The sequence below is a fragment of the Python bivittatus genome, unplaced genomic scaffold (assembly GCF_059951505.1).
Source record: "Python bivittatus isolate LINGU-HERP-01145 unplaced genomic scaffold, Pbiv_v1 ctg000190_np1212, whole genome shotgun sequence".
Taxonomy (NCBI): domain Eukaryota; kingdom Metazoa; phylum Chordata; class Lepidosauria; order Squamata; family Pythonidae; genus Python; species Python bivittatus.
Window position 1 is genome coordinate 860,033 of NW_028277042.1, and position 16,002 is coordinate 876,034.

General features: G+C 42.9%; 1 protein-coding gene across 2 annotated transcripts in view; it reads left to right on the plus strand.

The window, feature by feature from the left end:
* The window catches only part of PEPD (peptidase D), a 164,916-nt gene that overhangs the window by 116,168 nt on the left and 32,746 nt on the right, over positions 1-16,002 (plus strand). The window contains exon 10 of one of the 2 annotated variants that reach the window (XM_088135846.1): positions 3,483-3,551. The exons of the other annotated variant lie outside the window; for it this stretch is intronic. Coding sequence (XP_087991972.1) covers positions 3,483-3,551 — 69 coding nt within the window. The remainder of the gene's footprint in view (positions 1-3,482; positions 3,552-16,002) is intronic. 2 annotated transcript variants of the gene reach the window in all.

The window sequence follows — 16,002 nt, forward strand, 5'->3', positions numbered from 1 at the left end:
ACACCTCCTTCCATCAGCAAGGGCATTGAAGATGAAACGTGGCTGGGTCTTTCAGCATGACAATGATCCCAAACACACTGCCCGGGCAACGAAGGAGTGGCTTCGTAAGAAGCATTTCAAGGTCCTGGAGTGGCCTAGCCAGTCTCCAGATCTCAACCCCATGGAAAACCTTTGGAGGGAGTTGAAAGTCCGTGTTGCCCAGCGACAGCCCCAAAACATCACTGCTCTCGAGGAGATCTGCATGGAGGAATGGGCCAAAATACCAGCAACAGTGTGTGAAAACCTTGTGAAGACTTACAGAAAACGTTTGACCTCTGTCATTGCCAACAAAGGATATATAACAAAGTATTGAGATGAACTTTTGATATTGACCAAATACTTATTTTCCACCATGATTTGCAAATAAATTCTTTAAAAATCAGACAATGTGATTTTCTGGATTTTTTTTTCTCATTTTGTCTCTCATAGTTGAGGTATACCTATGATGAAAATTACAGGCCTCTCTCACCTTTTTAAGTGGGAGAACTTGCACAATTGGTGGCTGACTAAATACTTTTTTGCCCCACTGTAAACCAAACAAACAAAAAACTGAAAAAATAGGAGATTATTGAAAACATAAAAACAGCAAGGTGGATGGGCTCAGTTACAGTGGCGATGGGTGCACCACTGGAAGACCTGAAGGACCAAGTTAGGAACAGATTGTCATGGAGAAAATCTAGCTATGTGATTAGTAAGAGTTGACACCAACTTGATGGCACATGATCAGTCAATAGACATAGTAGAAGAGGAGTTTTCTCCCCCTTCCTGAGTGCTCCAAACCTAGGCACTGATTAGACCTTGGGGGCCAGTACTTCAAAAGGGTCAGACCCACCACTGAGGTCCTCTGCCCCCATGTCTGGACAGAAGGGAGCCAAAGCCAAATGAACAGTGGGGAGAAGATGGTCCTGCTGGTGACAGAAGGGCTTTTGAGGTTAAAACTGTGACTTTGATTTGTGCCAAGGTCCCAGTGTTCCTCTGCATTGTCAGCTGGCAAGAGGGGTCTTAGGACCGAGGCAGCATGACCTGATATTAAAGGGCTTTAGGAAGACACTACCACTCAAGTATCTTTAAAAAAAAAAAAAAAGTAACATAATTGCCAACCCAAGTGATGTGAAATAGAAGCTCAGTGTATCAGGAGTCCAGCATTAAATGAAAGCAAAAATAAAAAGTTTGGGAAGGAACTGTTCATTTCTAAAGTTCAAAGTTGTATGGTCCAGGATGAAAGCTTCCCTGCTGGTGGGCACTTATCATAACTTCTTGATGCTTTTCAGGTATTTATTCTGGGAAATGCATGTGGGGAGGCCAAGTCCTACACACATCAATGCTTCCTTACATGATTGGGAGCTCTGGTTGAGGTTTTTGAAGTCGCCTAGTTGCTCCCTTTCTTCTAAATCTGTAGAGCAAACCTTTGAAGATGGCTGCCATAGAATCAGGAGGAGACCTGTAGCACTTTTCTGAGTAACAGATGTTATTAAGAGACATAGCTTCATGAGCTTCATCTGATGCAAGTGAGCTGCAGCTCTCAAAAACATATGCCTTTTATTAACATTTGTTAGTCAGAAAAGATGCTACCAGATACCTCTGGATTTTTTCACTACCGTAGCCTGTAATGGCTCTATTCCTACAACATCTGCACTGAAGATGGCTGGTGGCTCAGCTAAATCTCTCAAGGCCAAGTCTGACAGCACATAATGTAGGAGCCTTGCTAAATCTGAGCCAAGCAGATCAGGACTTGTTCTGCTATAAGGACCTTATGGTTTTCCAAATGTGCTGGAACTCAGTGCTCACTGTGTATGGCCAGTAAGAGATTCTAGGAGTTGCAGTTCCACAGTGTCTGAAGACCTATAGGTTGTCTGCCCATGGTCTTCTGAGGGCCTGGATGAAAACTTCCTTCATAGCTCTCTGTATGAAGTTGTGTTCTGGGATGGAATAATTGCTGGGTATATATTTAGTGCATTTATATCCCACTTTTTTCTCTAAGAGCTCTTGTTTCATTACCCTTTATTTTGCTTTGGCCAGACCCCACCTCAAAACTCTGTTAACTTCTGGGCCCAGACTTTCAGAATTGAGGCCAACTGGGACAGGTTCAGAGTGGGCAACAAGGATGATCAGGGACAAAGCTCAGTGAAAAGGAATGAAAGGAAGAGGATGTGTTGAGTGTACCTTGAGAAGAGAAGTCTCGGGGGAGTGGATTGCGCTTTTCAAATATGTTGCGCTGAAGGTGATCAAGATCTGCTCCCCTTATCATTCCAGAGCACATAGCAGAAAATGACGATTCACCTTAAGGAAGGCAGCTTTTGTTTTTTGTTTTGTTTTGTTTTTTGTTTTGTTTTGAAGACTACCTTAATTTGATAACAAAATATATTTCCCAGAGAGATGGTGGAGTCTCCTTCATTGGACATCTTTAAATGGAGGGTAGACAGCCATCCATTCAAGATGCTTTAACTTAGAACCACGTAGTTGCACTCCATGGCCTCAACAGCCCTTCCGATTCTGTGATTCACAACAGTCTCTCCTAATTTATCCATCATGGGAGATACAATAGATTGGGTGAGAGATGGTGACTGGCTGAAATCACACAGGAAGCTCCATGGTTAAGTGAGGATATGAGCTTACATTTTGGACTGGAAAAATCCAATATAAGTCCGGTATATTGATCGGTAATGTTTGATGTTTGTGAAAGTTATTGTTGGCATGTGTATCTATTTTTTTTAACCAATATATACTATTTTCCCACCACAGTATGTGGTAGCAATTAATTCTATGCACAGACTTTCATCGTGGGAAGGAAGATTTCTTCTTTATTACGCTGCTTCTCAGATTTGCAAAGATAAAATACTCTTTTCTACCTGGGTTCAAGCAAACTACTGAACTCTGATCATGAGTTGACCAAATACAATAGCCTTGTTCACATTACATGCAGTGTCTGAACAAAACCCCTAAAATGAATCCTGTAGTTTGCACAACTTGCTAAGATAATAGTTGACTTCCCAGAAGATGCCAATCCAGCAGTGATCCATGCTCATGTTTCTGCCCCAGTCTTAAGTGTGGTGCAACAGCCCTTTCTGTATTTGGCCTTCTCTGTTCTTGGGTTTTTTACTTTTAACACTTAGCTAACTTAGGTATGTTTTGCTTCTGCTATTATTCAGATGGATTGAATTCATATTGGCTCAAAGCCACTTAAACCTTAAAACTGAAGGGATCGATCTACCCACCCTCCCAAGTGTCTGAGGCTTTCTTCTTCCTGGTGGTGGTGGTGTGTTCTTTTACATTTCTTACAAGCTTTTTGTGAGTTAAAAATCTGAATGGAGGAGATGGGGATGGACATGCTAAAAACTGAGTAGCAGGAGGTAAACTGGGGCTGCTTTTCTTGAGATGCTGCTTTGCAGCTTCTGGGTTGGCTTCTGGACAAATGATTAATTCTCTGCTTTCTTGGTTTTCAGCCTGTTCCAGCACTACTGCTACACGCAAGGAGGCATGCGGCACACTTCTTACACCTGCATCTGTGGCAGGTAAAGCACTGTGGGGCCCATTCATTTCCCAAAGAATGAGATTAATATGGAGCTTTTACATGGCAATAGGGAAGCTTTTCAATTAAGTGCAGATTATCTAGCTGCCAAATACCTCAGCCAAAAGGAGAGAAGGGAAGGTTTGCCGAGTAAGGCCCATAAAATGGAAGGCCTTGGAGTGGCTGAATGAGGCACAGCCATGCACAGAGCCAGGATGATCTCTTGCATATTCCAGGGCGATTGACGCTCAGGGCTCCGAGGCCAAAATCCAGAAATTTCATCACTCGTGTCCATTTCTGTAAATCTTTCAAACTTTTCCCCTCTCCTGTGGTCTGTGGCTATTGCAAAATAGAATTTGTGTGTGTCCTAGTGGCAACACCCACCTGCTAGTTTAGAATTACTACTGCATCATTCAGAAACCGGGGTTGAAATCTGCTCCCCCATGGTGTGACTGCTCTGTGTTACAAAGGGTGGGCAACCTTTGGCTGGCTGGGGACCCCAGTGGGCAAGGCTGTGATGTGGATCAGCTAAGCCAGGATTTGCTGGTTCTTTTTTCTTGGGCTTTTGTTGGGCTGGAGGCGGGGGGAGGGGATTTGGAAGGCTCTTTTTTCATCAATTCTTAAAAACATCTTGGGGCTTACAGTATGCATTTGTGTGTGTGTGTGTGTGTGTGTGTGTGTTTCCCACCCCACAATGGAACATACTAACATTTTTGGACTTGTTGCTTGGGGGCTGTAGAAAATGGCTTGGGATCTGTAGGTGGCCCTAAAGGTCTCTGCTTCCCTTCAACATAGCAGAAGATTTATGCAAAGATGACCAGCTGTCCAACTCAGGAAGAAACTGTTATTGTGATCAGAGATGTTTGCTGGCAGTCAGTTTTGCAAGCTAGGATCAATCCAGGATTCTTTACCCCTCTCATAATATGTCTTTAATTCCAACCTGATCCTAAGCAATCTCAAGGAATCCTGAATGTTTTCCAGCTCTAGCCCCTGATATCTGAGTAGAGGTGGACCCTGAGGCAATAAAGAGGTATTTCTTGTGACGGGGAGGGTTCTGACCTTCAGGTTAGCCAGTTCTCTCTCCATCTCTGCCCAGCAGTGTATGGATAAATGTAACTTCTCTTTGGAGTATTAGCTTGGTGATGATGAGCATTTTATGACTCACAACCCAGAGCCCAGCAAAGTCCTCTGATGGCTGCAGTGTCTGCAACTGCAGACCTTTTCAACTTGGAACACACCCTTTAGGAAGAAGAAGCTCTTGATCATAGTCGCAATAGGTGCAAATGCCCTTTATCTGAGATTAGAGACCTGTAACCCTTGAGCTACAGTTTAATTTCAGAAGACCCTTGTAACTATACAAGTTGTGCCTCTAGTAAACGTAGTCTGCTGCTTCTCAGCTGCCATCCTGGGAGAAGACAAAGAGAAAAATATGCCTCCCTTTGCTCTGCCTCCATCCACAACTAGCATGCAACAGTTTCCTCCTGGGAGGATGAAGCCTCCGGATGAATATATATTCCCCTTCTCCATCTGATCCCCAAAGTGTTCCTTGCTGCTGAAGAACAAGGATGGAGTGGGTAGTAAACATCTTTGATCGATACTGGCAAGCTCTCTTTTGTGGTTCTGTGCTGCAGTTCTTACCATTGTTTTGATTTTCATTCTTTTTTAAGTATTGTAGTCTTAGATCAGGACCAGAATTCTGGGATATAATCTCAATCACTGTTTTTCAGAATGAAATACAAACAGTTTCGGAATAGCACTTTTATCTAATTTTCATCACTGCAGTAATTTTTGTGATGCATACAGTTTCTAAGGGCCTCTTTATTTCAGCTGGAATATATAATATTAAAACTTAAACTAAGAAATTTGGGGAGCTGTTATGGGAGGTAAAAAGAGAGTCCTAAGAATAGATCTCTTGGGCTGTGAGTTTAGGATAGAGATACAGAGGATGAAGTTGGAAAGAATGCAGTCTAGTTCAGGGATACATGATCTGAACCCCCAGGGCTTCATGGCCCCTAGAATGCCTTCAAGAGTTGCTGACCAGTTGTCATTGTTAATGTGATAAAAATGTATTAAAGATATGGAGAGCGTTCGTATTAACTGCATTTAGCTATCTTACATACCCTTTGTCAGAACAGTTGGATTCCAGAAATGATGGATCTGTTATTTCCACAAATATTAACTGTGTTGGATAAGAGTGATGGGGGTTACCATGAGATGTGGTGCTGGCTACCAGTTTGGATGGCTTCAAAAAAGGGTTGGACCAATTCATGGAAGTCCTGGAGATCAATGGCTCTTAGTCATGATGGCAGTGGGACTGCCTCTGAAGGCAGGGAGACCAGTGGGCTTCCTTGGGCAGTTGGCTGGCCACTGTGGCAATAGACTGCTGGACTAGATGGACTGGGGGTCCCATCCAGCAGGGCATGGCTTATGTTGTTACGTATACTCCACACCTGGAGATGCTGAGACAAAGAAGATTAGTTGAAGAGGGAAGGCACCATTTGACACTGATTTTCCCCAGCCAGATTTCTGCTCCCTTTGGCTGTTCTCCTGTACAGAGAGGGATGGGTTAAGCTCCCTTTGGAGAAAGCCTGTCCTTCCCACATCACACTAGAAGTGGCAACTCTGCTTCATGATCCCTTAACAGCTCACTATAGGATTTTCTTCCTATGGTAAACCTGTTTGCTATGGCTTCAAGTTGCACCCAGTACAGTGTAGCATCATAGTCTACTTTTCTTCCAAGTTCACAGCTCTTTTAAAGCTTGTTCCACCCTAATCTTTAATCAGCAATAGAGAAACCTGAAAGAGAAGGGCGGAGGGTACTGGAGAGAGAGAGGCACTTAAGATTACAGCCTGTAAAGTGAGGGAAAAGGCACTCTGCTTCTCTCTTATCTCCAGCCCTTTCATTCCGAGACCTCTGCCTGTATCCCCAATGTCTGGCAGCATTTTGTTCTCAATATTTAAATTCCCCTGCAAATGCAAACTGCTATTCATTGCCTAATGAAGTAGGCTTCTTTCCATATTATAAGCTTGCAAAAACAAAATTGCAGGGCAGGCATTGGAAGCTGCCAGGCCAGGGGGCCTGTCGTTCCTCCGGGTGGAATTCCTCCCGTCCACTGCAGGAAACAGTTCTGAAGGGGAGCTGCAACTAACCTGCTGCAGCATCGAGTGGATCCTGGTTCAGTGCTCTATCCGGATCACTCCACACTCCACCACTCTGTTTACTGTATTTTCAAAGGCCACTGGGTATGAGTCCTCACTGGACTGCTCCCCCCTCAAGGAATTTTTCTCTGAAAAAAAGTTTGTACTCTGAACTGTGGAGTTTTGCCCAGTGTCACTCTTGTACATCAGCGAGGTGCTGGGGTTACCAAGAAAACTAACCTGGAGCCCTTCCTTGGGATGTGTTAAGTCTGGAAAGTGCAGTTGGCTGTTGTTTCGGAGGGGAGAGAGGTTTTTGTAAAATATGGGAGGATTTGAACTTTTTTTTATTAATTTTTTGTTGCTTCTTAATTAATCACAAAAAGGAAAGAAAAAGAACAAAATACAAAGATAATAATGATGGGGGATTCAAACATAACATGCTCCGCTGGAAATCTAAAATGGTCCCGCACAATGCAAGGCTATCAATCAGCAGAGCAGCTTCTGTGGGGCACCTTTTAATTGTCGCCGTGGCTCCTGGCAAAGAGCCAAGCGGAACTAACTTGTGCCATCGTAAAGCTGCTAAGCTCGCTCAATAAAAATAACATCTCACTGATCAATATTTCCAGCAAGGAGGAAATGGGACTTAAAGAGTCTTCATTAAAAATAAAAGAAGTCGTGCTGAATCTCCTGGCAAAATTAAGGAAAGTGCAGAGATGGCTGAGTAGCCATCAAGTGCTGAAATCCTTTCATGCATATTTAATCTGGGGTTAATTGATTAGCTGTATTCTATATAAAACATCCTGTTAGTGCAAATTAGAAGTAGGTGGGTTCACTTGGCCTGCACTAGATTGGCTATGTGAGAAGCTGCACTTTCTCCTAAATGAAGGGAAACAGCTTGGCTTATTTTAGTGCCAGTCCTCAATGAGGAGCTTCCAAACTTCAGTTGGAGCAACTAACAAGGGGAGGGAGGGTAAGCCATTTGTCCTTCACCTTTCCAGGGAGAAGCAGAGAGAAGGAATAGAACATTATGCCCACCTGCGCCTCTCCCAGGGCTTACTGGGTAGTGATGGGCTTCCCCGTGGCTCCTCTACACTCAGCTTTCCCTTGCTTGCCCCTCCCCCAACACGTTGAAGAACTTGAGAATTGTAGCCCCAACTCTTCTGGGGTGGGCTGTTGTGACAGTATAAAGACAGGGCAGAAAAAAGCCCTTGTTTGCTGAGAACCGGCCCTGCCAGCTGAAGGACCAGTTCAATGACATGGAAGAGGAGAGGCTTGTAGGTAGAGCTGCCCCAAACATTTCTTCTCCCTTGTTTCAGCATTCATGTTCAGTTTGATGGAAGAGAAATTGCTGTCAGAATTGGTTGTAGGCGAAAGTTCACCCCCAAAGGAATTAAGAAGAGCCTTTGATTTATCCTGCCATTTAAAAATTGACGTTGAAGCGGACATTGGAGTTTGGATGGTGCTGATCCCTGCCTAAAGGCTGCTCATGGTCTTGTACTGTGTTGGGTAGTAACGTCCATCAGATGAGTATGAAGGGCCTGTTGCAAACTCCAGCTGCTGGGCAGATTTGGTCTCTGGCAGATAGCAGTAATGAGGGCCTCTGAGAAAGAGCTTGATTGCAACAGAACTGGCCACCAAGGTCCTGGTCTGAGCAGGAGTGCTATATGGCAAAACAGAGTCAAGAGGTGCCCAGCAGGGTCTTTAAATAAAGATGCCACTTCCTGTGGAAATAAATGAAAGGAGCAGAAAAAGAGAAAGGAGAATCCATTCCCCCTTCTCAGTTAATTCATGGTGCACTAAATGATTGTGTTATATAGTACTGTGCAAAGGTTTTAGGCAGGTGTGAAAAAATGCTGTAAAGTAAGAGTGCTTTCAAAAATATATATTGTAATTGTTTATGTTTATCAATTTACAAAATGCAAAGTGAGCGAACAGAAGAAAAATCTAAATCAAATCAATATTTGGTGTGACTACCCTTTGGCTTCAAACCAGCATCAATTCTTACACTTGCACACTTTGTACACTTGCACAAAGTCAGGGATCTTGTAGGATTAGAGTCAGGTGTATGATTAACCAATTATACCAAGCAGGTGCTAATGATCATCAATTTCATATGTCAGTTGAAACACATTCATTAACTGAAAGAGAAACAGCTGTGTAGGAGGCTTAAAACTGGGTGAGGAACAGCCAAACTCTGCTACTAAGTGGAGGTTGTGGAAGACAGGTTCATGTCACAGGTCATACACTATGGCAAGACTGAGCACAGCAACAAGACATAAGGTAGTCATACTGCATCAGCAAGGTCTCCCAGGCAAAAATTTCAAAGCAGACTGGGGTTTCAAGATGTGCTGTTCAAGCTCTTTTGATGAAGCACAAAGAAACAGGCAACGTTGAGGACCGTAGATGCAGTGGTCGGCCAAGAAAACTTAATGCAGCAGATGGAAGACACATCATGCTTGCTTCCCTTCAGTATCGGAAGATGTCCAGCAGTGCCATCAGCACAGAACTGGCTAAAACCAGTGGGACCCAGGTACACCCATCTCAGGAGAAATCAGGCCAGAAGTGGTTTTCATGGAAGAATTGTGGCCAAAAAGTCATACCCCCAGTGTGGAAACAAGGCTAAGCAACTCAACTCTGTACAAAAACATAGGAACTGGGGTGCAGAAAAATGGCAGCAGGTGCTCTGGACTGATGAGTCAAAATTTGAAAGATTTGGCTGTAGCAGGAGGCAGTTTGTTTGCCAAAGGGCTGGAGAGCAGTACAATAATGAGTGTCTGCAGGCAACAGTGAAGCATGGTGGGGGCTCCTTGCAAGTTTGGGGCTGCATTTCTGCAAATGGAGTTGGAGATTTGGTCAGGATCAATGGTGTCCTCAATGCTGAGAAATACAGGCAGATACTTATCCATCATGCCATACCATCAGGGAGGCCTGTGATTGGGCCCAAATTTATTCTGCAGCAGGACAACAACCCCAAACATATAGCCAGTGTCATTAAGAACTATCTTCAGCGTAAAGAAGAACAAGGAGTCCTGGAAGTGATGGTTTTGCCCCCACAGAGCCCTGATCTCAACATCATTGAGTCTGTCTGGGATTACATGAAGAGACAGAAGGATTTGAGGCAGCCTACATCCACAGGAGATCTTGGTTAGTTCTCCAAGATGTTTGGAACAACCTAATTGCCGAGCTCCTTTAAAAACTCTGTGCAAGTGTACCTAGAAGAATTTATGCTGTTTTGAAGGCAAAGGGTGGTCACACCAAATATTGATTTGATTTGGATTTCTCTTCTGTCCGTTCACTTTGCATTTTGTAAATTGATAAACTTACAATTACAATAAATTGATAAACTTACAATTACAATATATATTTTTGAAAGCATTCTTAGTTTACAGCATTTTTTCACACCTGCCTAAAACTTTTGCACAGTACTATATGCCTTCCGTGAAAATGTACTTCTGTCTACAAGTCTTACAGAACTATTACATGTATGGTTTTGAAGTTACTTTTAGCTTCCCATAATGTGGCTGAAGAGCTAGTATGTGGGCACCACAGAGGAATCAGTGCATAGGTTGCAGTACACCACAGGCAGCTGCAGACCACAATTTATTTCAGAGCAGTTGGGTCTCCAGCTAGTTGACCAGGGAAAACTGCTGCCGTCCTTTATGTGCCTGTTCACCATCATCATCCCCTATTTGAGATGCAGCCTGGCAATTTTAATGTTCTAATTCATAATTAATGATGCTCTTAACACTAGCCACAGCAACATGAGTACAATATGTTGCAGCACACTGCAGTCCATTGGATACCATTCTCCTGATCTAAGATTATGAGTTGTATTGGGTATAGCAGCCCCTCTGATGAAGGCTTTATAACAGATTGAATTGATGTTCAGGTACAGCTGCCGTGTGGATGACTCTGGAGAGAGCCAGAGGATGGGTTTGGATGGACTTTGGAATCCCTTTTGAATCCTTCTTCACTTATGTTTCCCTTCCCCAACCTGGCATTAAACAGAGACTGGCAAACATGGGAAAGGAAGTCCAATACACTTAAAGGTCAAGAGACTGATGAAGGAGGTTGCTTCCAAGGAAAGTCTCTAGAAGTTTAATTACAAGAGTATTCTTAGGCACTCAGTATTCTCTCTTGCTCATGAATTAATTCTGGACACAACATGTGGATTTTTTTTTAAAGTATATTGTTTTCCCTCCCTATTTTAAGGATACACGGTGGAGTACATTTTCGTTTCATTTTAACCTTGCTTGTTGCTACCTTGTGAGTCAGGCTAAATGTGGTATTGTTCACAACACAGACTCCCCTTTTTTAAATTTCATGCATCTCCAAGGTAATGTCAAAGCCTCCCATTTCTCAGTGTTTCACAAAGGAGGATTTTTCACTCTGAATTCCCCCTCCCATCATTCTTTAATTTGAAAGAGGTCTTGCGGTAAGAAGGGGGCATGATCTTTCATTCTTTAATAACTCCTCCTACCTCAGAATGGTGAGTGTGTTGGCTTATTTCAAATTAAAAATGTGGATAAGTAGAGGTGTGTTTTGCATCAAAGGGCACAATATTCAGAAGATCAAATCAGGCATATTAATGAGAGAATTGTGTTCTTTGTGTGGGCAGCAGATGTTCCATAGGAGAGAAAAATCCCCATGTGAGATCCTGCAGCCAACTTCCAAATTGTCCATCTCATAGACTCTCAAACTTTATTGGCATGTTAATGTACTGAATTATTTCCTAAATATTTTCAGTCATTCTAGCTCTACTACATGAATTAACATTATGCCAGAATGTGTAGTTCAGATTCTCCAAAATTTACTTCCTCTGTAAAAGAAATTTATGGGGTTTTTTTTCCTCCACTAGCATACCACTGTAACACTTCCTGTCTGCAAAATTGTGTTGGCATTTATAGTGTGCTTGAACCTAGCTACCTAGACACACAGGCACACATACATTCTGCTTTAGGGAGGTAATCTAAATTATTTTTTTAAGGCCAACCTAGACAGAACAGCAAAATAATATTTCTCAGCGGATTCTGGATGAAAAATGCATGAGTAAAACAATGGCAGAGACGTTTTGCTTGTTTGTTCAGGAAATGTGGATCTTGGGGAGCAATTAAAGCTTTGGAGTTTCTCATATCGAGCCCACAAGTTCTCCCACTTTTCTTGGAAAGTTAATTTGTAGACTGAAGTTGATATGAAGAATTACATTTTTCAGTAAGCCCTTTGTTTTGGAACTCACCATTGTCCAGAATCAGAGCAATTTGTAAAACATTGCCCTTAATTGAGATACTCATGTGTTTGTTGTACTGTAACTGGCCAAGGTGGGTGCTTCCTTATTAACTGCTTGTGAAATCAGTAGCACTGATTTCCTTCTTTCCATCGGGCTTCTTAAGGGTTGGAAAAATTCCTTTTGAACTTTGCCTGGCTGTGCCAACATGTTGACTATCTTCCTTCCCAGGCCCCCCAATCAAGACTTAATTCTTTGCAAAGGACATAGGCAAGACTGAGACCAAGTAAGTCTTGGTAGTAACAGTGATGCTTTGGAGAGAGGGATCCATTCCTGCCAAGAATCTCTGGCTCCTAGTTTTCTCTGGATTGAATTGGGGATAAAATGGCTGGCAGTAAACCTTGGGGAGACTGTTAGGAGTCTTACAGGGAAGATGTTAGGTTAAAGCCGTGCACTATTCAGATTCAAGTTGAAAAGATGCTTCAGATTTGGTCTGGGCTTGCTCACTGTGCCTGTCCATGCCAAATTGAAAGTATCTTTCCCACTTTGAGTCCCAAATAGCTGCATATTCCTAGTTCAGGGGTTACTACCAACTGAGCTCTTTGTGGAAAGGTGCTTCTCCAACCCTGGATGACCAGAGGCCTGGTCTTGTGGATGCAGAATCATGGAGTAGACAACAGTGCTGATGGAGTGGAGAGAAATGCATTCTTAAGAAACAAAAGCTGTGTCTTCTTGCAGATAGAAGACTGATATATATGGAGAGATTCAGAGTGTAAACTTTTCTCCTGTTACACTAGCTATTTGACTTCCAAAGTTTTTTTTAACAAGTGCAGAATAACTTAAAAATAGTATTCCCCCTGAAGTGTTCATTTTACAGTTTCAGATTCTACCACCCTATTCTCCTAAATGTGTAGCTACTCACATAAGCCTATTTGGGACTGACACACAATTTGGCATGTTTCCCATCCTCAAACAGCAGGGAATTATGGCGCCAGCCACTGTTTCTGAGGGGTGACAGGTTGTCCATTCCAGATTTAGTCCAACTGTGGGCAGGCTTCCAAAGTGGTAGGAGAACTGGTAGAACTTGTTGATCAGACTAACAAAAGCAATGAGGCATCGTGAGTGGCCCACCCTCCTACAGATGGCCATCTGTCTCCTGCTGGGACAAAACTAGCTGTAGGAGGAAGTCATAAGTTTCAGGCCATATGAACATTCTCCCTTTATAACTCAAAGCTCTGCCACAACATTCTCTTACATATGTGACCATTCACTTCCAACCTGTTTATTCTGTGGCAAGTAACCAGCCTTAGCATAATAGTACATAATTCTGTCCTCTAATAATGTTTACTCACGCAAGTACATCTGGCAGGGCTCAATTGTTATCATTTTATCCAAGCTTTCTATGCATTGAGTTTGCCCAGTTCTTCACATCAATTGATGGAGTGGGAACTGGAAACAAACAATCAAAAGAAGTAGAGAAGACCTCTGTTGCAGTGTAACAGGGGTAGTTAAATACTGTTGTAGTAAGTTATTCTAAGGTTTGGGAGAATGTCTTTGGTGCCAGAACAGTAGAATAAGTGCCAGATGTGCCTTGGAGGGCACAGCATTCCAGAACAGGGAAGGTCTATACCTGGCCAGCCACTGACAGACCTCAGCCTAGGAAGGGGCCCTGAGCAGATACTCCTATGGTCATCTTGAAAGAGAGGCAATTTCAGCCTTGTAAGAGACCAAGGGACTCTGGGTTCTAGAGGAACTCAAAGAGATGAGACATCAGAAGAGGTGTTTGGAGTGACGCTGATGAAGAATGAATATGAGTAAACGAAAGTACGTGTCCAGGTTTGGGCCTATGATATGTTGGCCAGGACCACAAAGCATTTGATTGATGCTTCTCTACCCAAATCACATCTTTGGATTGCCTTCAGCAGCCTCATTTAGGGCCACCTGCTATCTGTTGCAAAACAACAGAGTAGAGGAGTGCCCTGCAGGCCACTGTAACTTGTTTGCAAGGCATTTTGAAGACAAAATCTTCACATTTGCTCAGAGCCGAATGCTGGCTGGGTGGAATCCAAGGAGTTAACATCTTGCAATGTCATCTGTGATTCAACTGAACCTAGTTCTCACTTGGGTTCTCACTAAGATGAGCTCCACTATCTGCTCTTGACCTTTGTGTGAACTGCTGGTGAAGAGATGAGGAATTTTGGGTGGTCATGAATGCCTCTTTGAGAAAGAGAGCATTGCCACCAGGCTTGAAAGGGGCAATGGTGGTTATTCAATCCAGTTATTTTGGACAACTTTTGGCTGGTCTCCATCCAGCCCTTGCTAGGGAAACTTGAAGAGGTGGTAGAATGGCAATCATGGAGGGCCCTGGGTAAAACTGCTTATCTGGACTCCCTCTAATCTTGGTTCAGACACAGGCATAGGTGGAAAGAGCATTGAATGATCTGCCACTGGGCTTAATTGGAGACACTCTTTTGCAGTAGTTTTTATTCTTCGGAGGAGGTGGTGTGAACTCCAGTGTAGGTTACTTATTTTGTGCATTATCTATATGAGGCCATTGAGAGAGGTCATCCATCTATTAGGGGCAAAGTATCATCAATATTTAAATATTTATTATTTATATTAAGAGTTGTTCTGGAGTCAGGCAGCACCAAAACTGGATGAAATATATTAAATAAATAGGTTGATGATAACCAGCCCTGGATCTCCATTCCAAACTAAGCAAGAGATGTAGAACGATGTATCCCAGCAAAACAGAAATGCTATTTGTTCAGAAGCTTATGGGTCCCAGAATACCTCCATCTTTAGTTATGGATGGTGTGGCACCACACCTGAAAGAGCAGTTGAGAAATTGAAAGTTCTTCTCGACTCAACAAGTGGCACTTGTGGCCAGGAAGGCATTTGCCCAGTTTCTGCTGGTGCACCAGTTGTGGCCTTATCTGGATCAGGAGGCTCTGGCGACATAAGATACCCTTGTCTCTTTGTACTTGGATTACTGCAATTAAATAGGGATGCCTTTGAAAGCAATTCAGAACTTTCAGTTAGTCCAGAATGTAACTGCTCACTTGCTAGTGGCCAGTTTTGTACCAACTATACACTTGCAAAGCAGTATGCCTCCAGATCAAGGCCAAGGTGTTGGTTATAACATATAAAGCAATTTATAGCCCAGGGCATCATTACCTCTGGGATCATCTAACTCTGGTAGAATCTGCACTAGTACTCTATGTAGGCCAAGAGGATCTACATTAGCTAAGGATCTCACTTGTGGGAGTAGTCAAGGGAGATGGCCTTCTAAGTGGCAGCTCCCTCACCATGAAACAGCTCATTCCCCCTGAGATGAAATATTTCTACATGTCCAAAAAGGGCAACGCTGCACCTACCATAATTCAGATTTTGCCACCTCCGACACTGCTGAATGCAGAGAAGGTAGAACTGCTTAACATATTCTACCTATCCATGGTCTCTCAACAGAGGGAAAGAGACATCTTCACATGACTGAGGAAAAAGGGATGATTTCAGATTGATAAAAGCATAGTAAGGACCCATCTTGTTATCTTAAATGAATTCAAATCTCCATTTCCAGATGATTTATGTCCCAGGGTGTAAAAGGAACTGGCAATAACTTCCATCCAGTTAATTTAACCTCCACACTGGGCAAGATTCAGAAAGATTGTTAAGATTGTCTGTGAATGTTTTGAAAAGGATCTTACCATTACTAAAGTTGGTGTGGTTGATAGTTACATCAAACAAGCCTTCTTGTCTTTATGGAAGTGTAACTAGTTTGGTAGACCAGGGGAATGCAGCGAATGTAGTATACTGTAGAGAGTAAGGAAGACAACCTTGATGGAGATACACAGGAGCTGTTGCCTAGGCAAAAAGGACTAAAGCGTTTTTTAAGCCCAGAATGAGATAACATTCAGAAGTGGCTCAGGCAGACGCTTCTTTGATTCACTGGGGTATAAGAAGTGGTGGAGATCTAGTGCAATCAGACTTGCAAGAATCTGTTATTATAGCCAATCTCAATACAGATAGTCCTCACTTAACGATCACAATTGGGACCAGCAACTCGGTCACTAAGCAACATGGCTGTTAAGTG